At 41.3% G+C, this 24,504-nt stretch overlaps 3 protein-coding genes across 3 annotated transcripts in view; 2 read left to right on the forward strand and 1 right to left on the reverse strand.

Moving 5' to 3' along the window:
• Window positions 1-831: 831 nt before the first annotated feature.
• Window positions 832-17,114, forward strand: ankfy1 (ankyrin repeat and FYVE domain containing 1). The gene is made up of 25 exons (XM_031311007.2): window positions 832-952; window positions 2,931-3,138; window positions 3,479-3,597; window positions 4,113-4,248; window positions 4,400-4,523; window positions 6,677-6,826; window positions 6,949-7,114; window positions 7,893-8,097; window positions 8,206-8,274; window positions 8,608-8,810; window positions 8,912-9,009; window positions 9,848-10,049; window positions 10,160-10,258; window positions 10,406-10,559; window positions 11,060-11,228; window positions 12,217-12,335; window positions 12,556-12,712; window positions 12,857-13,057; window positions 13,157-13,333; window positions 13,448-13,595; window positions 14,288-14,378; window positions 14,583-14,707; window positions 14,824-14,970; window positions 16,598-16,688; window positions 16,808-17,114. Exons 1-25 carry the CDS (start codon window positions 943-945, stop codon window positions 16,938-16,940), a joined length of 3,501 nt encoding a protein of 1,166 aa, XP_031166867.1. The 5' UTR covers window positions 832-942; the 3' UTR covers window positions 16,941-17,114.
• A 700-nt stretch (window positions 17,115-17,814) lies between these two features.
• LOC116058248 (neuferricin) lies at window positions 17,815-21,902 on the reverse strand. Its single transcript, XM_031311008.2, has 4 exons — window positions 21,544-21,902; window positions 19,678-19,818; window positions 18,927-19,113; window positions 17,815-18,760 (listed from the first exon to the last, which is right to left on the reverse strand). The coding sequence occupies exons 1-4, from the start codon at window positions 21,794-21,796 to the stop codon at window positions 18,586-18,588; spliced, it is 756 nt and encodes a 251-aa protein (XP_031166868.1). The 5' UTR covers window positions 21,797-21,902; the 3' UTR covers window positions 17,815-18,585.
• Window positions 21,903-21,956: 54 nt separating this feature from the next.
• zzef1 (zinc finger, ZZ-type with EF hand domain 1) overlaps window positions 21,957-24,504 on the forward strand; it is a 36,366-nt gene continuing 33,818 nt past the window's right edge. Inside the window, exons 1-5 of the mRNA XM_031311006.2 lie at window positions 21,957-22,490; window positions 23,236-23,380; window positions 23,528-23,722; window positions 23,901-24,084; window positions 24,201-24,400. Of these exons, the coding sequence (XP_031166866.2) occupies window positions 22,077-22,490; window positions 23,236-23,380; window positions 23,528-23,722; window positions 23,901-24,084; window positions 24,201-24,400 (1,138 nt within the window). The 5' untranslated portion in view covers window positions 21,957-22,076. The remainder of the gene's footprint in view (window positions 22,491-23,235; window positions 23,381-23,527; window positions 23,723-23,900; window positions 24,085-24,200; window positions 24,401-24,504) is intronic.

Consider the following 24,504-nt stretch of genomic DNA (forward strand, 5'->3'; position numbering starts at 1 on the left):
TGTCCAAGCTTGCCCCTCCACAAGCACATCACTGTTTAGGAAAGAATTTGAATTTGAATTGTGTTACAAACTGACTCCCATATTATTTTGCTTTTTATTCACTATCTGCTGAAGTAAATTATATTTAATGTTCCAGTAGGAAAGTGAACTTCAACCATGATATAGGTAAAACAGTACTTAACATAACTTATTTCCACCGTACAATACTGATTTGGGAGACAGAATCTCAGTGAAAATGTGATTAGCAGAGAAAACAATAGTTTTCATACATATATGTATAATCTAGAAAATAGTACAGCATTGTCTATTGTCTATCTACTTAACATTAACATTAGCATTTAGCCTATTAAGACTATTAACTTGATCACCTGTTACCTCTGTCGAGCTTCACTAGCTACATTAGTAAACTTTTCATCTTGGAGGTAGTAGTTTAGCAGGAGCACCTGAAGGCAACATACGTTTGACAACCATTGACCAATTTCAACGCACATACTGTTTTATACAGTCTATGCGCCCATACTGTACTGCTTTGGGTCAGAAACTCCTTTCTTTTCAGCTCTCGTCAGTGGAGACCATCCTCCATATTCTCAAGCTCACAATAAAATGATGAGAGACTGAATGAGTTGGAACCTTAGACTGTTACAGTCTATGGTTGGCACTCAGGAATCTTGTTTTTGTAAGTGACTTAAGAAAATACCTTAAGTTAACTAACAACTTTTAGCCTGTGGTATAGAAAATAATAATCATAGTGTCAATTAAACCAGGTGTATAAAATTAGCAACGCAAATACTATTTCGTGCAAAAAGAACCTTAACGGTCATGTGATAATATATCATTAACGTGTTTTGAGAACCACTTGAACGCAGCACAACTGCCTACTACACTGTCTCTTCGTCATATCGCGATAGAGACCATCAGGCCACGGAGCTAACGCTGAGCAACATGGCGGAAGGTATGAGATTTTTTATTTTACTATTTGGTACACTCCCTGTTGTCGTATGCTTGTTGAACTGTTGGACTAAATCAACTGGCTAGTGTCTTGGTTTAAAAATCGTACATTGTCTTTGTTTGAAAATATGAAGCACTGCGAGTCTTGTCAGCAGTGAACAAGCTCTGTCGTTAGCTCTCGTTGATGTTGCTAGCTGAAATTTATAGCTAGTTAGCCGAACCGGACAAGAGATGTTGGAGGGTTGGACTGCGGGGAAGAATTTTTGTTCAGGCAGATTGCTGGTTTGCTACGTACGAAAAAAACCTAATGTTAACTTACAGAATTTGCAGGTCATGCTGGTATTGCGGTTTAGCTAACGTTAAGTATCAACGTCATGGATCGCATCAAACTGTCTACGTTATCTAGCTATACCGTTAATTTCAGTAGCTAACAGTTAACGCTCCGTTAACGGTTGCTGTTATATTCATCATTGGAGATATGCTTCTTTTTTTTTTTTTGTGTGTTACATAATTTGATATCAGTTCTGTGAAATAGAGGTAAATATGGGACAGGAGACTTCACAGGACAGGGTAGCTGTCATTCCCTGTCAGGTGTTATCTGCACCACCTGGTAAAATTGCCATGGCTAAGGGCACCGCCTATATTTGGCTTAGGCATGAGGGAATGCCTGCTGTGTGTTCCTCCTTAAGGGAAATCTACTTACCAACTTGAATCCAGAGAACAAACACTCCAATCTGTGGTGTTAATGTTGTGTATGGAGCTGCTCCATCGCTTCTGAACAGCATATTTGTTTCACTTAAATGAAAAAGTTAAATGAAAAAGTGAAGGCCCATATTTTTCTTTTTTTTCAAATTACCCCTGCAATGCCTGTGTTCTGTTGTGAGTGGCATGGTTTGATAGTATTCCCATTGTGTTTTGTATTTACAACAGCTTATTGCCTTATAAAGTCTAGAAGAGACAAGATCATGTTCTCAAGTCCTGACAAAATGGAGTACATTTCATACACACTTTTTGTTTAGGGTGCATAACGATTTGTTGTATATACACTTGTCTTAGGAGGAAAACTGCAGGTACAAAATTGCTTTGGAAATGCATAGGCTAAATCCTGCAATAGGAAGGTGGATTTTAGTATAGGAATTTGCCCAGTGGCTGGTCAGTTGGCTCTAAGTTGCTACTCCTCCAAACCACCCTTCCTGTGTTGAGCTGATCAGGTGGTTTTCAGAACACCCCCCCTCCCCTTCTGCTCCTCATGACCAGTAACTGTGCCAGTAACGGTTTACAAGGAAGGACGAAGTAACTTGCCATCTCAGCATTCTTTTCTCACTTACACTTTACTGGTTTAAAGGAAGGAAATGGGCCTCAGTAAACCTATGAACTGAGACATAAAATTGTGTTGTAACACATATCTGTAGAAAGTGTATTTCATTTAGAAGAAGAGAGAAAGGTTTGTCTGAACAAAAATAGGCCCCTTACGCTCTGCCATAGTTCATTTTTAAGATTTGGGAAATTGCATCTTGTATTCCTTTTATCTAGTTTTATACAGTCTATGGCCTTTATACAGGGAATGCTGAAAATCTTCCTTTTCTGTGCAACAAAGGTGACATAGGAAAGTGTCAGAAGAAGTAGGCCAGTATTATGAAAAGTAATAGTTGATCAAGTCACAATTGTAAGTGTAGGTGCAAATCTAGTTCACAACCTTCATGGTATGTTTCTTTCCTGCTATATTGTCACTGCCATAAGAATAATCTTTAAACAACAGATTTTTGTAAAATAAATAAATAAATAAATAAATAAAAAAAAATCACTAGCTACTGTATATTGGAACCATTGTATTTTGGACCACCCCTTTTACCTAAGGGAAAAGGTGCTTCAGAAGGTCCAGTGTTAACCTGTGTTCAGAAATGCGTCTTTCTAACCTCCTTTTTGTATCCCTGCATCTTGTATTGTCCTCTGTCTGTCTCCTGTACCTTGATGTGGGGCAGAGGAGGTGGCCAAGCTGCAGAAGCACCTGGCCCTGCTCCGGCAGGAGTATGTGAAGATGCAGCAGAAGCTGGCTGACACAGAGAGGCGCTGTGCCGTGCTTGCTGCTCAGGCCCCTGGCCAGGGCTCCTCCACCCCTGCAGCTGCAGACACGTTCATCAGCCGTCTGCTGGACATCGTGGCCGACCTCTACAAGCAGGAACAGTACAGGTGAGAAGCATGGTTGGAACGGGTGGCTATGAGTTTTGTTTGAGACTTTGCTAATCCAGCAGTCCTGCAGATGTTATTATGTAGTTGTGTGTCAGCTCTGGTGGGAGTTGTGTGATACAACCCTGCCTATGCTGCCACATTGTTGTAGTTGATGCCGGGCTTGTCACATAACCTCATGAAAACCTGTGACTGTAGGTCATGTTTTAAGTGCTGTTGAGCGTGTTTGTTAGTTTCAGCGTTATTGAAGACCTAGAATTGTGATATATATATATATATATATATATACTCACACACACACACACACTTGGGTTCTCAAAGATGAATGTGTTGGTTTTTGCAGTGATCTGAAAGTGAAATTCGCAGGGGAGAATCTCAGTGCCCATAAGTTTGTGTTGGCTGCTCGCAGTGATGTCTGGAGTCTGGCCAACATGGCCTCCACCTCTGAACTGGACCTATCTGGTGAGCCACCCTGGTGTAGCTTCACTATATTAAAGGAGTAGCTTAAGTCATAATGAAAATCCATTTGTTACCTACTCACCCCTGTCAGTCAACATGCTTATGAGTTCATGGATGATGATGACCGAATATTTATTTTGGAGTTAATCATGCAGACTGTCAAAGTCCAGTATTTGACACAGTTTTGCTCTTGGTAGATTTTAGCTCTCTTGCCTATTTCCCAGTAAGATAATCAGTAAGGGGTTGCATTCATATACATTTGAGCATAGGACTGCCTGTGAAATGTGAAACTACCTCTAAACAAATGTTTTTGTGGAATCCAATCCAAGTTTTTTCAAAATAAAAGAATAAATAGATTTTTTTTTTTATGTTTAGCAATTGTCCAAAATGATTGTGTTGAGTCCAGTGATTGCAGAGACTGACTGAAAGTACAAATTTTTAATCTTTCAAAAATACAGTAGGTTAGCAATTGATCACTCTGTGTACATTTCTGACTTGGTGACATGATGGATTTCCAGATTGCAAACCCGAGGTTGCCATGGCAATGCTGCGCTGGGCATACACCGATGAGTTGGAACTCACTGAGGACGATGCCTTTCTCATTGACTTGATGAAGGTGGCCAACCGCTTCCAGCTTCAGCTGCTCAGAGAAAGGTCAGCACAAGTCATATATACTGCCTTTTTCATTTGCAGGCTACAGTTACAACTTTAATTGTTTCTGTTGGCAGCATTACTGTTGCATAACATATTATAGACCTGTGTGGCTTAACGGCCCAAAAATACATTTGTTTCTCTGCTGGGACAGGTGTGAAAAAGGCGTGATGTCCTCCGTGAATGTCAGGAACTGCATTCGCTTCTACCAAACAGCTGAGGAGCTAAATGCCACCACCCTGATGAACTACTGTGGGGAGATCATAGCCAGTCACTGGGTGAGTGCCTTCAGACAGTGTTTGTACATGGCCAACTCGGGAACTTAGCGGGTGTTCGTGTGCATGCGTTGGCATACATGTGTGGGATGGATGATTTGGTTTTTTTCAGTCTTGTTGTGAAAAGAGCTTTTGGCACTGAAAAATGATCTGTTACTAAACCATGTTAGTTTGCTATTAGGGGTGCATGATATAACGACTCAATATCGTTATCGCGATATCACGACGCGCAATATTATGTCGAAAGTGTCGCGATAAGTATGCACGTGTTAGTGCACGTGTTAGTGCACGTCAGCGCACGCGTACCACGTGATGTGTGTGCATATTTTGACAGAGTGACAGTGTAAGTGAAGAAATGGATAGAGCCAAAAAAAAACCCCCGAAACGAATCAGAGAAGGGAAAGAAAAGAAAGGACCTAAAGAGAGAGTGAAGGGAGTGAGTGGAGCAAAAGAAAGAACACAAAAGTAAGAAAAGGAGTGTTGCTCAGGGAGAAGACGAAATAACAGAGAATGAAGAGGAAACTTTAGTGGCCAAAAGTAATCCCATCCCGCATCTATTTCTATTTCTCACCGGTAGCTATCCCGCAACTTTATAAACAGAGTTTATATGAGGCAGAGTTTGGAGTCGGAAATATTGAATATTTTTCATCCACGACCGACCTGAGTTCCAGCCGCACTACGGAGCCGTACATAAGTCTCAGTGTGCACTATATTGTTGTGAATCTATTTTGATGCGTTTTCCCATAACTTTTGTAATTTTGCATATTTTTAAAAATATCAAAATGAATATCGATATTGCAATATTCACAATCAATATCGCAATATCACATTTTGTCAATATCGTGCAACCCTATTTGCTATCTGCTATTAGCTGTCTGGATTATGTGATCATCTACAAACTTAACAGTTGTCATGAGTCCCGAGGCATCAAAATGTGCCTTTTTTCATAAGTATACCACTTCTGAATCACCTTAACCTGCTCTGTTTTTCTGTGGGGTATTCTCCTCACGTTTGCTCCTTTTTGACAGATCAGTGTTGCCTCGCCAGTGTGAGGCATTTTATCATTTACGATACAATAAATCCAGTGAGGCCACAGCTCAGCAACTGTTATCAAGGTTATCTTTATGACTTTGGTGTAGAAAATGTCCGTTAACTGTCACCAGCTTCTGACACCTCAGTCTCAGGCTCTGATAACTGCTTCTCAAAGACCTTAAGAATAGGGTTGGATACCGAAATTTTGTTCCTCATTTCTGTTCCACGTAATGTGTCGACTCAAATATTTTCCCTCTGTCGCCCCGAAACGGAAGTAAAAATATCACACTTTCTCTGTAGTCTACCGTTAGCTAACTACCGTAAATGTAGGCTACTTTTAAAATACCATATTTTCCCTCTGGGCTCACCAAAATGGACGTAAAATCATATTAACCATTAACTGGACGTGATCGCTTAGCATACCAACTCAACATTTATTTTGTTGTTAATAGTGTAACTATTTATTGTTAAATTATTGTAATTGTGTGTTAGGTGACTTAGGTTTACTTATTATATATATTTAAGTACTTTAAAATGTTAATATATTAAATTAAAAACATTTTTAAAAAACTCTAAAAGAGCCTTTATTTTTCAGTTTTTCAAGAATCGGTTCAGGAATCTGAATCTTTTTAAAAGTACCGGTTTGGCATCGGAATCGTAAAAATCCAAACGATACCCAACCCTACTTAAGAATTATTTTCAGCATATTATGCTCCATATATTTGGAACAAACTTCCAGAAAGCTGCAGGTCATCCGCGACTCTCAGTTCTTTTAAATTAAGGCTGAAGACCTTTCTTTTTGATGTTACCTATTCTTAATTTTTATATTGAACTGTTAATTCTATTCTTGTATTTTATCTTGTTTTATATTTGTTTTGTATTATTATATTCGTCAATGTTTTTATTTATTTTTTAATTTTCTATTTTGCTCTTTGCTTTTTAATGTTTAATGTTTTATGTAAAGCATTTTGAGTTGCCCTGTGCTGAAATGTGCTATATAAATAAAGTTGCCTTGCCTTGCCTTAAGGAAATGAGTGACACTTGTTGACTTTTTCCATCATTGGCCGGTTCTGATGTTTGACACTGACACATTGTTGTGTTTCATTGCTTGTGTTTTTTATCAGGATGATCTGAGAAAAGAAGATTTCAGCACCATGAGTGCTCAACTACTGTACAAGATGATCAAGTCTAAAACAGAGTATCCTCTCCACAAAGCCATCAAAGTCGAGCGAGAAGATGTGGTCTTTCTCTATCTCATCGAGATGGACTCACAGGTCAGCTTCCCACAGATACCCCTGGCTTGTTACAGTATAACCATCGAGAAGAGTAAAGGTTTCCCATTCTGCCACCAACAGGTTTCATTTTTGTTTTTGATGTTGTTATATCTTGTTTTCAGCTACCTGCCAAGCTGAATGAACTGGACAACAACGGTGACCTGGCGCTAGACCTGGCGCTCGCTCGTAAATTAGAAAGTATTGCCACCACTCTGGTTAACAACAAAGCTGACGTGGACATGGTGGACCAGAGTGGCTGGAGCCTCCTGCATAAGGCCATCCAAAGAGGTGTGTGGGAGTCATTATTATTATTACTACACTTTTTGGCACCTTTGTGTCTTTCTTGTCAAAGTGGTGTCCACAAAATGTGTTCATTTTAAAATATATATACCTACCATGATACCCACTTGATCAAATGAATGAAATAAACACTCAACCCTTCTCAAGGCTTTTTCTTGTACAGACTTGGTTACAGTGTGAACACTTAGAGTTTGGAGAGATGATTACACGAAAGCAGAGAGATTCTTTCTTCATGACTGTTAAAGTGCTCATATTATGCTTTTGGCCTTTTTCCCTTTCCTTTATTGTGTTTATATATCTTTTTAGTGCACGTTATAGGTTTACAAAGTGAAAAAGGGACTTACCATCTCCAACAGAAAACACTGTTCACAAACTGCTCCAAACAGCTCTATTGTAGTCCAGCCTTTACTTCAGAGACGGACGTGCATCACTTTGTAACACACGTTATAATGCTCGCCTAGCTGCTAGCATGGCACGCCCTCATACTCTGCAACTGACTGGCTAGTAGTCCTTACCTAGCTACTGAGCATGTGCGACTCCCAACAAAGATGGAACAGAAGTGTGATGCCTCACTCTGTAGCTAAAACAGAGAGCTCAACACACAGGGTGAAAAGAGGAGCTGCAGCAATGTGCAGTACAACAAAAATATGGTGTTTTCTGAAAATTAAACCATGTAAACCTATTCTGGTACAACCTCGAAAATACAATTATGAACCTGAAAATGAGCATAATATGAGCACTTCAATCTTTCTTCCTCTTCTTCTAGGTGATGAATTTGCCTCCATCTTCCTGATTCGCCACTCTGCTCAGGTGAATGCAGCCACAGTGGGGGCGGTGGAAACCCCACTTCACCTGGTCTGTTCTTTCAGCCCCAAGAAACACTCTGCGGAAGTGATGAGCGGCATGGCACGAATCGCAGAGGCTCTGCTCAAGACCGGAGCCAACCCCAACATGCAGAACAGCAAGGGCAGGTAGGCCACTGGGCTCTTGGTTTATGAACATTATTGGGGTTGCAAAGGTGGCCAACTACTGTGCAAAGTATGCTGGTGCTTCAACTTTTTGTCTTTTGTTGTTTTTAGAACTCCGCTGCATGAAGCTGTGGCATCAGGGAATGAGCCAGTGTTCAAACAGCTACTACAGTGCAAACAGTGAGTTACATTAGGCCTTCAAATGGAAGTAGTGAGTTTGTGGAAAGTCACACACAGACGCCACGCTTGGTGTTCAATTAGTTGAACTGATGAGACCCCCATAGCTAGCTAATTGAGTAATGGGTATTGTGCTAATCCTTTTTTTTCTTTTTCTATGCCATGCTGACAAATTGGAAGAGTAGACAATAAATGTAACATTTAAAAAAAAAAAAAAAAAAAGAGTGAAGAGAAGAATTCTCATGAACACAACCCTGTTTGAAGGCACCAAATATTTAAGATGATGTGACCCTGGTCATCATTTAACTCCTGCATGTAATCTGTCCATCTTGTTAGGCTTGACCTGGAACTCAAGGACCACGAGGGCAGCACAGCTCTGTGGCTGGCCCTGCAGTATATCACCTTGTCTTCAGACCCCTCGGTAAACCCATTTGAGGATGATGCACCAGTAGAGAACGGCACCTCCTTCGACGAGAATAGTTTTGCCGCCCAGCTTATCCAGAGAGGAAGCAATCCTGATGCACCTGACTCTACCAAAGGTGCTGTTTAAACAACCTCACTCTGCAGTCATTTCTTGAATGCAATGATGCCCGTGTCTTTAAACACATTTTCATCTTCCTTTTGTTTTTATCCCTCGTAGAAAACTGCCTCATGCAGAGAGCAGCTCAGGCCGGAAATGAGGCAGCTGCACTTTTCCTTGCCACTCATGGAGCAAAGGTCAACCATGTCAACAAATGGGTGCGTATGAACATTAGGCCACATAACAGCCAAACCATTACATAGGTTTAGTTTCCTTTAGTATGTCCTTTTAACAGTTATACATTCTTACCTTTTAGTACAGTGTCCCTTGGCCAATCAGTGTTATTTATCAAAGGTCAGAACCCAGCACCAAAATTAATCCTTTCTAAGTTTTAAGGATTCAAGTATTTGGGTAATAGGTAAAATGATGGGTAAAAAAGAGAAAGTATAATTACAATTTTAAATATTTTTATAAAGAGGTCTTAGTTTATATAATGCATCACAGGTGTGTCACCAGTGCACAGGTTACATGCTCTGTAACATGCGCCATGTAACTACATGTATTAATCACAATCTGAGTCTTTCTTCCATTTTGTATCTGCAGACCTTTTATAATGTAACTTGATCCTTAAATCATAAGATCTAGATCAGAGATCTGAAACGGGGTCCTCCAGAGTTACTGCAGGGGAGCCGCAAAATTAATGTTTAGTAATAAAAATACATAAAAAAATAGATTAACATCCAGCATAGGTAGCAAAGATGTATTGGCATATTCATGAAAAAAAAAAAACATTTAAATTACGCAACAGTGATGACAACCTTACTATATGTACATTAAAACATGATGTGTAAAATATATAAATATCCATCCATCTTCATCTATTCGGCCCAGTTTAATATGCAACAAAATTGTATACACTATATATAGTAGGGGGTCCCTGCTCCATCTCTCTTTCAGCTAAGGGGTCCTTGGCTTAAAAACGTTGAAGACCCCTGATCTAAATTAAATTCTTATGTCTTTCTAATAAAGATATTATTATTAATCCTTTTCCTTCAGGGTGAGAGCGCGCTTCATACAGCGTGTCGCTGTGGCCTGGCGAGCCTGACAGCAGAGCTGCTCCAGCAAGGGGCCAACCCCAACCTGCAGACCCAGAAGGCTCTGCCTGACGACACGGTTGGTGTGGCTACGCAGACCCCACTCCACATGGCCATTGCTCACAACCACCCAGATGTAGTCTCTGTCATCCTTGAGCAAAAAGGTCAGCATTTATACACGTGAAAGCCTGTAACTAAAGTGCAAACATGGCAGATGTGTTAAGCAATTTCTGAAATAGATCCACTTATCTTTCCCCCGATGGCTCTATTGCAGCCAATGCACTTCATGCCACCAACAACTTCCAGATCATTCCAGACTTCAGTCTCAAAGACTCCATGGACCAGACAGTGCTGGGCTTGGCCTTGTGGACAGGTACGCAGCACTACACCTCCACGGGGAAGTTGTAATACAGTTGATTCTGCTTTATCAAAATGATCTTTTGGAGTGCATAACCTTGTTACAGGACTGCATGGTGATCTGTGTATGTGATTTATAACATGTACAATTTGTCCCTGTCAGGCATGCACACTATAGCAGCTCAGCTGCTGGGTTCAGGGGCTTCTATCAATGACACTATGTCCAATGGACAAACCCTGCTTCACATGGCCATCCAAAGACAGGACAGCAAGAGTGCCCTCTTCCTTCTGGAGCATCAAGCAGACATCAATGTCAGGTAACACTTGGGTTATATAATATTGCAATTGTAAAGCATTTGTGCAGTAAAAGTGTTTTTTGAAATTATTGTTTTGAGCATGTTATGCCTTTTTTTATTTTGGTTAGCCAACAGTAGAGAGATGACAGGACATTAAGGAGAGAAAGCTGGGGAAAGACATGCGGTTAAGGTACCGACAGGGACTTGGGTGTCTGTATCTTCTGTTATTTTTCAGTTTTTTTAACCATATTAAGTGACACTAAATATGTACATAAGTAATGTGTAGAGCAGTAACATATAACAACCTAAGATGGGACCCAAAATACAGTGGGTATGGAGAAAAAAAAAGATAACGTGGCAGGAAAGAGCCCCTTAATTGCACCCTCAGTGTGGCAAAATGAATTTTGGATTCAGATTATTTAAGCAATCTCCCAGTATCGAGTTAGACATTTTGAGAGTAGAGTTTTTAAATTCAGACTCCAGTCTTCTGTATTTTATATCTATAATTTCTCCACTACCAGGACCCAGGAGGGACAAACAGCACTACAGTTGGCCATCAGTAACCAGCTGCCACTGGTGGTGGATGCCATTTGCACAAGAGGAGCTGATATGTCTGTGGTGGATGACAAAGGGAACCCTCCATTGTGGCTGGCTCTGGAGAATGGCCTGGAGGACATTGCATCCACACTGGTGAGACAAATGCATGCACAGCCAATTTAGAGATGATAGTTTCCTATCAGTTCCTCATTGGCACACTGCCATTTAATAATTGTTACAAAACTTAATTCAAGATAAAATGAAACCGAAATCCAAATATCCTCCATCGTGTTTGTCAGGTTCACTCTTGGGTTTGGATGTGCTGCAAATGACAAGCACTTTTATATTGATTAAATACTCTATTGATAGAGTGGAGTAAGAGTGTGTGTGTGTGTGTGTGTGTGTGTGTGTGTGTGTGTGTATTAATGTCAGCCTTATCCAAAACATCTAAAGTGAACAAGGATTGGTTCCAAAAGTTACTATAAACCACTGATGTTTTAAAGCCAAACAGCTGCACAACACGTTACACAGGACTGTATTCACACCTATATATCTATATATATACCTCCAGAAAAACGTTATTATGCGATCGCATAATTCAATGCATAATCAGCCAAAGTCTGCATATTTATGCGGGGGCCTCATTTTTTTCAAATACGCCGCACTTTCGCCACATAAATTGCTGATTTCTGCGCAAAATATGCGGGGCTTGCATGATTTCATAATTCCCACATTTTTGTTGCAAAAAAGTCACATGTGTCTTAGCAGAAAGTTGAAAAATGTTGCGTTTACTTCACACAAGAGCAGCCATTTTCCCCTGTTGCCATGGGAACGTTATGAAGTGATGTAATTACGCGACGTGAACATCATCGAAAAGCTGCAGACCCCGCGATGAAGCCATGATGAAACCGCAGTTTTTGCAAGTTCCCGCAATTTCATTGCATAAAATTGCATAAATATCCCGCATATTCCATCGCATTTTTTAAGAAAACGTGCCGCATAATCAAGGATTTTTGCCCGCAACAATCACAAAAAAACTCAGCATTTTTCTGGAAGGACTGATATGTTTTTATAGATTTCAGTTTGGGAAACACAAATATTTTCTTGCATTTTGACATTGAGTCTTGTTTGTTCCACCTAGGTCCGCCATGGCTGTGATGCGACTTCTTGGAGCACAGGGCCCTCTGGCTGCCAGCAGAACCTCCTGCACAGAGCTGTTGATGAGAATAATGAGGTCTCTGCTTGCTTCCTCATCCGCAGGTCTGCCAATCTTCTTACCACTAGGGTTTGGGAAACCTAATCCTAGGACATATTTGCCTAAATCTAATTATGTTGAGAAAATGTCAGTTCTGATATAAAATTATGGCACAGATAAAACTATAATCAATCTGAAAGTAGAAACATGTCTGTTTTTAAACATGGTGTTATTGAGATGGATGTAGCTAGCTGTCCTAACTTTCGGTCTGCCTCGTGTGTATAGTGGTTGTGACGTAAACAGCACCAGACAGCCAGGCCCTAACGGGGAAGGAGATGAAGAAGCCCGCGATGGACAAACTCCTCTACACCTGGCAAGCAGCTGGGGATTGGAGGAGGTGGTGCAGTGCCTTCTCGAGTTTGGAGCTAATGTTAATGCACAGGTCAGTCCTTTGACATCAGTGGGTCCATTTTTTTTTTGTCTGATACTGCTGATGCATTTTTACAGCTCATGAGAGATTAGTAAGTGAGGTGTAAACATGCTCTTTTTCTAAGCGTTTATTCCTGTGTCTGTCCATTTCTGTCAGGATGCAGAGGGCAGGTCTCCCATCCATGCTGCCATTAGCAACCAGCACAACGTCATTATACAGCTCCTCATTTCCCATCCAGATATTCGTCTCAACATTCGCGACCGTCAAGGAATGACCCCCTTCGCCTGTGCCATGACGCACAAGAACAATAAGGCAGCCGAGGCTATCCTCAAGAGGGAGCCAGGTGCTGCGGAGCAGGTAACGCTGACATTAATGCAGCAGTTTGTGTCACTGTAGCACTTCTAAAAGATTACTGCATTGATCTCTCCTGACCTCAAAACTTCTGTTTCTGTCCAGGTGGACAACAAAGGACGTAACTTTCTCCACGTGGCTGTGCAAAATTCCGACATCGAAAGTGTCCTGTTCCTCATCAGTGTCCAAGCTAATGTCAACTCCAGGGTTCAGGATGCAGCCAAACTCACCCCTCTCCACCTGGCTGTCCAGGCTGGATCTGAGATCATTGTCCGCAACCTGGTATAAACCTGAGAATTTCTTGGTCTTCTGCATCTATTATTCATGGAAATTTAAGTGTTATTGAAAGAGCGGTGCAGTTGATATTGTTTTTATTGTGCATTTTTCTGCTTTCAGCTGCTTGCTGGAGCCAAAGTAAATGAGCTGACCAAACACAGGCAGACAGCACTACATTTGGCTGCCCAGCAGGACCTGGCCACTATTTGTTCTGTGTTGCTGGAGAATGGAGTAGACTTCGCTGCTGAGGATGAGAATGGCAACAATGGTACTTTAGATTCTATATTATTATGCTCTTTGTTTTATGGGGTTTTATAATCTAGGATGCTTCTATTAACAAATGGCACTGAAATTGACAAATAAATAATCAGATTAACAATCAACTCAGGGGCCAGTCTGTGTTTCAGTCTCTCATTCACCAAAGTGAACAGTGGCGTTATTAATCCTTCGCCAACAGGAATAATAGAAATCCCTGTTCCTGATGTGATTGACAACCTTTGACCACCCAGTCATGACAGCTGTCATAGTTTGATGCAGGGACTCAACAAGGGACCTGTAGTACTGCTGTGCAAACATCAGCAATAGTAACTGTCAGAGGTGGATGCTCCTTCTGTGGATGTTGCATTTTAGTTCATACCAAAGACGTTCATTGTTCAACTGTACTGATCTCCAGATTGTTATAGCACTAGACTGTTTCTCAAGATAAATGGTTAGTTCTGTTTTTTGTTGTTATTTTTAAAGATGGTAAGAGTTACTCATGGTAGAGATTACAATAGAGTGTTGTCCCAACAGGACTGTCTGTAGATATTGCATTGTTCAAAGGAGTCATTGCTTTCATCTTTAAAAATTACAAGTGGAGTTACTCTATTCTTTGTTGTGTAATTGATTATTTAATATCATCCCACCTCCCCAACATGCCATAGTCCTTGTGATATATAACATTGTCTTTTGTCTCCCCAGCTCTGCATCTGGCTGTGATGCAGGGCCGCCTTAACAACGTCAGAACCCTTCTCACAGAGTCCAACGTTGATGCCGAGGCCTTCAATCTCAGGTACACTCAGGTTCTTTCACAGTAAACAGTACGATCAAACTTTTAGGTCATTGCAGAAGCAACATGCAGAAAATGGAGATAAAAACCAAAACCTAGAATATTAACAATGTGGAGAGTGTAAGCTTTTTAAACATAACAGATAACCCTTTGTAGACTATAATGTCACCTTGCCTGTCTCCTTTTCATCTTATTATGTCTGTTTAGGGGTCAGTCACCAATGCACGTACTAGGCCATTATGGGAAAGAGAACGCTGCCGCCATTTTTGAGTTGTTCCTGGAGTGTATGCCTGAATACCCTCTGGACAAACCAGATAATGAAGGGAACACAGGTACTGAAGTCACTGTTAATAGTATACATACTATTAGTACTGGTATTGTATACATACTATATAGTATACAATACCAGTGGTACACTATAATGAATGTGACCTGTATTCTATTGCAGTTCTGCTCCTGGCCTACATGAAAGGAAATGCAAACCTGTGCCGTGCCATTGTGAGGGCTGGGGCTCGACTGGGCGTCAATAATAATCAGGGCATCAACATCTTCAACTACCAAGTTGCAACCAAACAGTTGCTCTTCCGCCTTCTAGGTAAGTTTTCACACTTCATCATCTATCAGGCATTCATTATGTATTACAGTTTTTCTCAGTCGCGTTGGTACATTTCTCAGATCAGTATTGAAATTCACAAAAACTACTTGTTTAACCTCCATATCAAAGCAATTTCTCTGTGTTTTGAACACTATCAAATGCTTTGGCACATTCACGTAAATGATTATATACAACTGTCTGCAGTTTCCTACTGTACACTGGCAATTGCCTATGTGTTGATCAAAATGTATTATACTGGATCCCTTGAATAGTCTTACCCCTAAAAGGCATTAGTTTATTGCGTAAGTCATTACATGCAACATGGTTGAACCAGTTTTCATAATCTGGCAAGTGTATTTTACATAAATCTCTATTATCTTTTTTTGTGAATGTGTCCTGAATTGATGATTTCCTCTTCGATGAATCTTGACTTTCACTTATGAAGAGGAATGTGTGAAGCGTTAGATAACCAATGATCGACCAGTTCTCTAAAATAGCTCAGAGGCGCATCTCACAAACTTTCAAATGGCAAACATGTATAGACAGAGCACGATTTCTCATAATGGAAAAACAACAAGGAAATGAACAGGGTTAACCGCTGGGAAGAAGAAGAGGAGTAAGGCTGTGTGGTGGAAGGGTGTAAAAAAAGATATTTTTTTTTTCATGTGTACTATGCAGTGCTTGTCTTTTTCTTTCCTGTATCACAATGACATGGTCTGTCAACAAGTTACAGTAAAGGCGTGAATGTGAATCCTGTCCTATTTCTTGCAATCAATCTCCCACATACTGTAATGTGTATCTTTGTACTGCTGAAATTGATATATGCCATACGGAATAATTTTCAATCATCATCAAATCCTTAGCCATAGTTTACATCAGAAAATACTGTTATATTGACAACATGGCTAAGCATTTTGACTATCTTGTTTGTAAACAATGACACAATGCTTTTTTTCTGAAGCACTGACATGTTCATTAAAATAAATATTGACTTTTGGGAGAAAAACTAAGGATTTTTAGGCAAGTTACAGGCTTTTGCAGGTCATCCATTGTATGGTGCTGTTTGTACGAATTGTTTTGGGAAATGCACTTACTGTTTTGCCAATGCTAAGGATGATTTTAAGAAATTAACCAAAGCGACTGAGGAAAAACTAAAACGACAGCCCTACATGCGCTGATACAATGTATTTGGTCTGTATCTTTGACGTTCCACTTCCGGGATTGCTCCGGTGCCGCAGGAAATTCCGCTGGATGCACGTCATTTCTGTTTCCTTCTGCTTTTCTTGTTTTGGAATTCTAAACTCCGGTGGATTTCTGAGGACTATGGTTAACTGCTCCTCAGATCTCTGCAGGGTAAATCCAGACAGCTAGCTAGACTATCTGTCCAATCTGAGTTTTCTGTTGCACGACTACTTTACAGCGGCTCTGTGCAGAGCTTGGCGCCGCCCATGACGACTGTGATTGGTTTAAAGAAATGCCAATGAACCAGAGCACATTTTTCTCCCATCCCGGAATGCTATGTAGACTAGCCAAATCCTCCACGCTCCGCAGCGTGCGGATGGTCTAGCAAAGCGAGACTACCATGTATTTGACCCCCATGATAACTTTTTTTTCTTCATTGGTTTAGATATGCTGTCCAAAGAGCCCCCTTGGTGTGATGGGTCCAACTGCTATGAATGTGTTGCCAAGTTTGGTGTTACAACGCGGAAACATCACTGGTTAGTACGGCTTTTATTTTATTATATGTGCAATAAATAATACTTTTTTATTAATGTCACTTTCGTGTTAAATGTTTTTTGTATCAAATGGTAATCCTGTGTCTCCTCCTTGACTCCAGCCGCCACTGTGGGCGCCTGTTGTGCCACAAGTGCTCTATAAAGGAGATACCCATCATCAAGTTTGACTTGAACAAGCCGGTGAGGGTGTGCGACATCTGCTTCGATGTACTAACTCTGGGTGGGGTATCGTAATGCAGTGGCCTGGATATCCACCGCCCTCTGACACTAGCCATGCCAGGCCCAACTTGGCACAGTTATTCAGGCACACCAGGAGAAGGAGCATCAGTAGCAGGACATACTAACAAGAGATTCCTGGACAATTATGGACCATCATCTTTATACTATTCCAGTCTATAAAATAAGAAACTATTAATGTTTTAGGAGGACGTTTCAGAAAGTGAAACATTGTCTTCTTGTTTCCGTTTTGATCAAGGTATCTTAAAGTGGATATAAGCAGCTCTCCAGCTCGATGATGGCTGGTCTCAGTTTGTTAATCAGTATCCCAAGCCCATTGATGTTTGAAATTATTAACTCGTATTATCACAAGCGAGAAATTTCAATTCAATGATGAAATTAAATTTTTTTTTCCTGTTCTGTGTTGGGATTTCACCATCAGCAGCCTTTATGCTATGTGACCTGCCCAAAGACAGAAATTCAATGCTACACAATGAATACTTACATTTATATGAGAGCTGCTGTCAACCAAGAGTAGAGCAAATGTGTAAAATGCCCCTAGATCACTAAATCTCCAAGGACTGAACTATCAACACGTTTCTGTAATCTTTCATCTTTCACTCTGTCACCCCAGTTCTGTACTGACTGGATAAAGTGGGACAGACGAGGAGGATATAAAGGGAAATAAATGACCATAATTTCCAAATGTAATCTAATCTAAATAGATCCAGTTTGATTCAGAATTACAACATGGACATTGACTTACTTTACTGTTAGAGGTGAAAGATGAGGATGACATTTCTCATGACACGGGGTTGTTTTTCTCCACCATTGGTACATAGTCTATCATGTGTAGGTATCAACCAAATTAAACATAACGTTTACTTTTTAACATGGCAAGTTGGGAAAATGGGACCTGAAAAAGCCGATTTTATCACAAAGGAATATAAATGTCCAAAATTCTCTCAGCAATCCTCTTCAGTTACAGAAATGCCTATTATGCCTGTGCATGTCATTTAATTTGTAGCCTTTACATGCCATTATTATATTCTTAAATCCTATTTCAAAATCAGTCACCAAATGATAACATTCCATTTTTTTTATCTGCCATGAGGTCCTTGTAGGAAGATCATAGTCCCCACAATGTTGCCTCGAGTCAAGTTGTTGTCTTGACCCATCACATTTAACGCTTCTTGATTTCTAAGCCTAACGGGTGCACTTTATCAAGATTACATGACATTTCCGATCATGGGGGAGAATGTGGAGTAGAGGGGTGGCCAAGTAGTGGGGCCTCTTTAAGTATTGTTAAATTGTACAGATAAATGTGTGATATTTTTGACCACTACAACTGTTTTGTACTTAAATGCAGTTTGTGCTTGTCATTGTGACAAACCTAAATCTTGCCTATGTTAATCTTTTATGCACATTGTTTAATCTTTTATGCACATTATATTGTATCTGTATGCTCAGATATCTAGCCTGTCTCTTCCTGGTGTATCCTTTTAGAGAAAGGGAGGACAACTTTACATAAAGGTCATCAAAAAACAATTCATTGACTTTTCTTAATTCTTCCTCTTTATTGTGAATAAGTCAAAACTCCCTGAGGATTGTGCTGTTAAAAAACAAGCTGTGAATATCTCCACTTTCTGGGCTGGCCCAGAGATTAGAACTCTTCAACAGAGCATGAGTCAGCGTGCAGAGGGCAGCCGTCATATTTCTGCAGGTTGGGGTCTTCCTCTGCTGCAGATGGGTCTTCAACACAGACACAACGAACACTACTGGAGCCTGGGGAGAAGAGCTTTCGCGGGACACCTGCCCAGCCTCTTTCCACTCCACCGCTGAAGGATAAAAAAAACAACAATCAGTACTGTTAATCCTGATGTATACCAATAACTGATGCTAATGTAAGACATGCTCCAATACAGGAAAGCAGTACATCACAGCATTGCATCATATGCCCTGTAGGCTTGTTAATATTTGATTAGGCCAGAACTATTTTCATACCTCTTAGTGGAGCACCAGACTCTTCCTCCCCTGGCAGCGCTCCACTCTGAGTTACAGGCTGGGAAGTGTACCATCTTGGCCTCAGACTGGGCCTTGAGTCGTTGGCCTTCTGCTAGTGATGCTTCCACCTGCAACAGGGCCTCTGTGGGCTGCCCAGTCTCGCTATAGAACCGGCTTATTAACAGACCTGAAATTCAACATAGGTGAGGCTGTTGGTTGGTGATGAAGATGATGGATGTCAATTAATAAGAAATGAGGTGAACCACCTAAATCAGCAGTAGGTTAGACATTACACATCAGTCATTAAGCTATTCAAAATACTGCACAAGCTGTAGCTCTTCAGGATATTTCCATTTGTAGACTCAGCTTGTGGCAGATATGGAGAAACGGGAGCTTCACTAGCTCACACTGCATACTCTGGAGTTGTCCAAACATTGTTTTTTCTGGCCTAATTGTTTAAATTATCTGACATTTTGGAAGGACACATTCATAGCTACTGCTTTGTGGTGTTAAGACCCCTAATGTAGTAGGCTACTGATGAGCAATTTAAAAAATTTGCTTAGCAAAAAACTGTCACAGGAGCAATGTTAGAATCTACACTACATGTCAGCAAATACCTTTAATAAAGCTGAACTGAACCTGACCGTACAAGATGGTGGCAAGGTAACTTCCAACTAATTTTGTTTGGTTAAAAAAGAAGTGCTATACAAAAGGTTGACATTAAAAGACTTGGGGGACAAACATCACATACCTACACTTGGGTATTCCCTCTGATAGAAGGCCAGCCAGTCATAAAGGGCCATCACCTGCAGTGGGGACAGACTGGACACATCATCTGTCAGGCCACTTTCTGTGAAGTCCCCAGTGATGAAGGCCAGTGAGGCATCTTTGCCTGAAAATGCAGACATATACAGTGGCTTGCATAAGTTTACACACCCATGCTAAAGTTGAATAAAAAAACATCTTTTGGAAATTGATGTTAATGCCTTAATTAAAGAAATTAGGAAAAATCCAACCTTTAAGGACACCAATTTCTTTGTGAATGAAAAATGTATCGTAAAAAAATAAATGTTCTTCCTTAAAATACAGTGGGCACCCCTATGTTAAAGGTCCTATGACATGCTGCTTTGGGATGCTTTTATATAGGCCTTAGTGGTCCCCTAATACTGTATCTGAAGTCTCTTTTATATAGGCCTTAGTGGTCCCCTAATACTGTATCTGAAGTCTCTTTTATATAGACCTTAGTGGTCCCCTAATACTGTATCTGAAGTCTCTTTATATAGGCCTTAGTGGTCCCCTAATACTGTATCTGAAGTCTCTTTTATATAGACCTTAGTGGTCCCCTAATACTGTATCTAAAGTCTCTTTTATATAGACCTTAGTGGTCCCCTAATACTGTATCTGAAGTCTCTTTTATATAGACCTTAGTGGTCCCCTAATACTGTATCTGAAGTCTCTTTTATATAGACCTTAGTGGTCCCCTAATACTGTATCTAAAGTCTCTTTTATATAGACCTTAGTGGTCCCCTAATACTGTATCTGAAGTCTCTTTCCCGAAATTCAGCCTTGGTGCAGAATTACAGCCACTAGAGCCAGTCCCACAATGAGCATTCCTTAGGATGTGCCATTTCTGTGTCTGTAACTTTAAATGCTATTGAGGAGGAGAGAGGGGGGGTGTGGGGGGCAAGGTGGAGAGTGGGGTTGTGGCCTTGACCAACTGCCACTTTGCTTGTTTGAAAGTCATGATGTCTCTCTCTTTCTCATGGGTGGGCCAAATTCTCTGGGCGGGCAAAGCAGAGAAAGGGGAGGTAACCTTGCTCCTTATGACATCATAAAGGGAAGATTCCAGATCGGCCCATCTGAGCTTTCATTTTCTCAAAGGCAGAGCAGGATACCCAGGGCTCGGTTTACATCTATCACCATTTCTAGCCACTGGGGGACCATAGGCAGGCTGGGGGAACTCATATTAATGTTAAAAAACCTCAGAAAGTAAAATGTTCATGCCATGGGACCTTTAAATTCCCATAGAGGCAGGCAGATTTTTATTTTTAAAGGCCAGTTATTTCATGGATCCAGGATACTATGCATCCTGATAAAGTTCCCTTGGCCTTTGGAATTAAAATAGCCCCACATCATCACATACCCTTCACCATACCTAGAGATTGGCATGGTTTTATTTCAGTTAGCCTAATAGCTGGTTTGATTTGCATTGAGAGATGATTTTATGGAAAGTACCCCCTGCCAATCTCTAGGTATGCTGAAGGGTATGTGATGATTGGATTTTTCCTCATTTTTTAATTAAGGCATTATGATCAATTTCCAAAGGATGTTTTTTTATTCCTCTTTTTAGTCAAATTTAGCATGGGTGTGTAAACTTATGCAAGCCATTGTATATAATATAGACAGTACAGTGTATGGGATACTAATGTACTATAGCTGTGTATGAGCTATCATAAGACAAGTCAAAAGTCAAAATCCCTGTTCCTGATTTTAGGTTTGTTCAGGGTTTGGGGTGTTCAACATCAGACAATGTTTAAACACACTTATACAAGCTCTCTCTGTGGTTGTTAGCTTAGATAAACACAATATGGGCTCTGTAAGAGAAGCGGCGAATCACCTGCCATAAAGTGATAAGCACCACCAGGTCCATAGTGCTTGTGCCCCTTGTGTACATCAAAAACTTGTCCCAGTATGGCCAGGTAAAGGCCCTTGCTGCCTTCCTCCCCATCGTACACTGATAATTCACGCCTGCTCAGGAGCCGCATAGGCTTGTTAGATCCATATCCAAATGTAACGGCCCACTCGCGAGGAATGAACACAACTGCCAGTGCTAGAAACGCGACCAATACATAGCCGAGCATGTTGTTCATTTAAGCGTTTTGGTATGTCATCCATTTGCATCACATATCTTCCACTTTTCAAAATAGTCAACAACACAGTTACTTCCGTGTACAGGAACACCACAGCGCATGCGCAAACTGACGTTTCAGGCACGCTAACGTACAGTGCGTCAATGCGGTAGTAGTGAACTGCAAAGCAGAGCTCTAGCTGTAGGTTAGAGGTCTGTGTACAGACCGATACAACCGTTTCAAAACTGACGCCCAGTGGGCCGCGGAGATTTTCGGGGAGCCCTAGGCCGGTGAAACAAACATGGGGAACGCAGAGAGCGGCTGCGGTGGAGGCAGCGGCGACGAGGAAGACATAGAAACGGAGAGCCCCGGCTTCGCGGAAGAAAGTCCGGCCTCTGCGGCCACTGCCGTCGGTGTCGGAGGCGGTGGTGGCTCCGGTTCTGGAAAAAGCGGAAGGGGATCGAATAACGTGCCCGTGCCCACCGGCGGACCACCTAGCCCCGGGGTACTCTTAGAGCAAGTGAAACTGAGAGAAGCGGCGGCTCGCATTAGCGACTCAGGTGTCGCCATTCAGGAGTCTGTCCTAGCCGGGAACGAGGGTGTCCTGGTGCGGTGGCTGGAGGACCGGTTAAACCGAGGAGAAGAGCATGTCAATGTGGAACAATTTTGTGAGATGTTGGAGAGCAGAGATGCCCCGAGGGATGAATGTGAAGAGGTATATAGAGCCACAGAAAAGCAAACGTGCCTCTCGCAAGTCACGTAAAATGTCATTAACTATATGTCATGTCTATTATTGTTGTTCTTGTCCCAGGTATGAGGATGAATGGTTGACAGCTGTTGCCGTGCACATTAATGATGAGTGATGAGTAAATATGATAGCCTAGTGAGTTCATGGGAGGGCATGATATCCTGTAATCCGTTTAGTTTTAGCAAGGGTGTGAGTCAATGACTAGGAAGAATGATTTTTTTTTTTACTGTTGTCACCTTTGATTGTCTGGTTTATTGTAACTGGATGTTCAGCTTTGGCCTCTTGTAGCACAGTAGTAGTAGTACACGCCGCTTTGTTGTTTAACCAAAGCTTGTAGATGAATGGACTGACCATTGAATGTGTACTTTAGTCTGCATTTGGCTTTGTGCAAGTAGACATGGAATGCCACTGCTATACTTTAAATACTATAGGCTACATTAGTTCAACAATCCAACCCCTGTGAACATTTAGAGGTAGAGCTACTACCTTCCATTTTCCTGTCAAAAGAACACTTGTTTAAACGGACATAAAATCTATATAACTTGATAACAAGCAATAGAGGTAGAGCATTGTGTGTGCCCTATGAATGAAGGATACAAATTGTTGGCCCATTTGTGCTTTTAAGTTATACTTATATAGGTGTGTAATGTTGTGCAGGAATGGGAGTGAATAGAAAGTGTCACAATGTGTACTGTGTTTGTTCCTGTCTCAGGCCTTTGGACAGTTTGATGCAGAGGGGGATGGGGTGGTGGATGTAGAGAGCATGCTGATTGCTCTGAAGAACTCCAATGGAGCTAATCTAAAGGGAGAGCTGAGTCACGTGATAAGACAGCTACAGGCGTGTTCCCTCACTCCAGGTATGATATGTGATTTGTTTACCAGGATTGTTCATCCTGCCTTCCAGCCTTCATCCTTATTTGAATAGGTATTGTCAGTAGTTGGCAGAAGAGTTAACCCTGCATATCTTTCCACCCTTTTCTTTTTCTTGTATTTTTTTCACGCAGGTTTTGTTGACATATTCTCCAAGACCAAAGACCGGTTAGGGGCACATGCCTCTAAGATCCTTAAATTCTTACACAGGAATCGTATTCCCAGCAGTGCCATCCCTTTCCCTATTTTAGAGGGCTACAACAGTATCTGCACCATGAGGTCCAGTGTGGTCCAGGACTTCTTGGAATTCCTCTTGCAGAAGGAGAAAGGTGAACACCAGAGCTTCGGATAAATAAAGTGGCCGGCTCGTGCTGAATAAGGGGTTTTAGCTGAATGTTCTCCTGTGTATTTTGAGAATATGGTAACACTACAGTAAGACATTTAGAATTGTGTCTGTCTTCCACAGCTTTGAGAGAGTCGTCCTAATCCTTATTTGTGTCTTTTCAGATTTGGATATCCAGTACAGAGCAGAGCTGGACCGTGATCCGGATGTGGATAAAGTCAAGGTGGTCACACAGTGCTACAGCACGATAGAAGCTTCATCCAATGTTGCAGACGTTTACAAGATGACAAACGGGGAAACTGCATCTTTCTGGCAGTCGGACGGCAGTGCACGCTCACACTGGATAAGGCAAGGGGGTGTCTTTAAAATGGGACTCGAGGCAGCCTGATCCTTGAATGCAGTTTTTTGTCCCTACGTATATGATACATTGTTAATGTGGAAACTCGTCTCTTTTCTGTGTCCAGATTGAAAATGAAACCAGATGTGGTTTTGAGACGTCTGGCCATTGCCGTGGCTTCCAATGACCACAGCTATATGCCTCAGCTGGTTTCCGTTGCTGTCGGGAAGAACCGGCGTTCCCTGCAGGAGATTAGAGATATCCGCATCCCCAGCAATGTAACAGGCTACGTAGCTCTCTTGGAGAATGCCAACATCACACACCCCTGTGAGTCACCACCTGTCCATCTCTCTGCTTAGTTGAGTGTTTATGTATGTTGGGCTTGTGTGTTCCCTCACTAATGCTTGTAGAGGAACAGTTTTTCCCATTTC

The sequence above is a fragment of the Sander lucioperca genome, chromosome 13 (assembly GCF_008315115.2).
Source record: "Sander lucioperca isolate FBNREF2018 chromosome 13, SLUC_FBN_1.2, whole genome shotgun sequence".
NCBI classification, from domain to species: Eukaryota; Metazoa; Chordata; class Actinopteri; order Perciformes; family Percidae; genus Sander; species Sander lucioperca.

What these genes read in the sequence shown, in the direction of transcription:
- LOC116058248 (XM_031311008.2), bottom strand. Translation starts at nt 21,796, where the DNA reads ATGAACAACATGCTCGGCTATGTATTGGTCGCGTTTCTAGCACTGGCA. An exon ending in GAGGGAATACCCAAGTGTAG is followed by an intron (nt 19,114 to 19,677) that starts GTATGTGATGTT and finishes GTTGAATTTCAG; the next exon opens with GTCTGTTAATAAGCCGGTTC. An exon ending in GTCTGGTGCTCCACTAAGAG is followed by an intron (nt 18,761 to 18,926) that starts GTATGAAAATAG and finishes TTTATCCTTCAG; the next exon opens with CGGTGGAGTGGAAAGAGGCT.
- ankfy1 (XM_031311007.2), top strand. An exon ending in GGGCTTGGCCTTGTGGACAG is followed by an intron (nt 10,259 to 10,405) that starts GTACGCAGCACT and finishes TGTCCCTGTCAG; the next exon opens with GCATGCACACTATAGCAGCT. An exon ending in CAAGCAGACATCAATGTCAG is followed by an intron (nt 10,560 to 11,059) that starts GTAACACTTGGG and finishes CTCCACTACCAG; the next exon opens with GACCCAGGAGGGACAAACAG.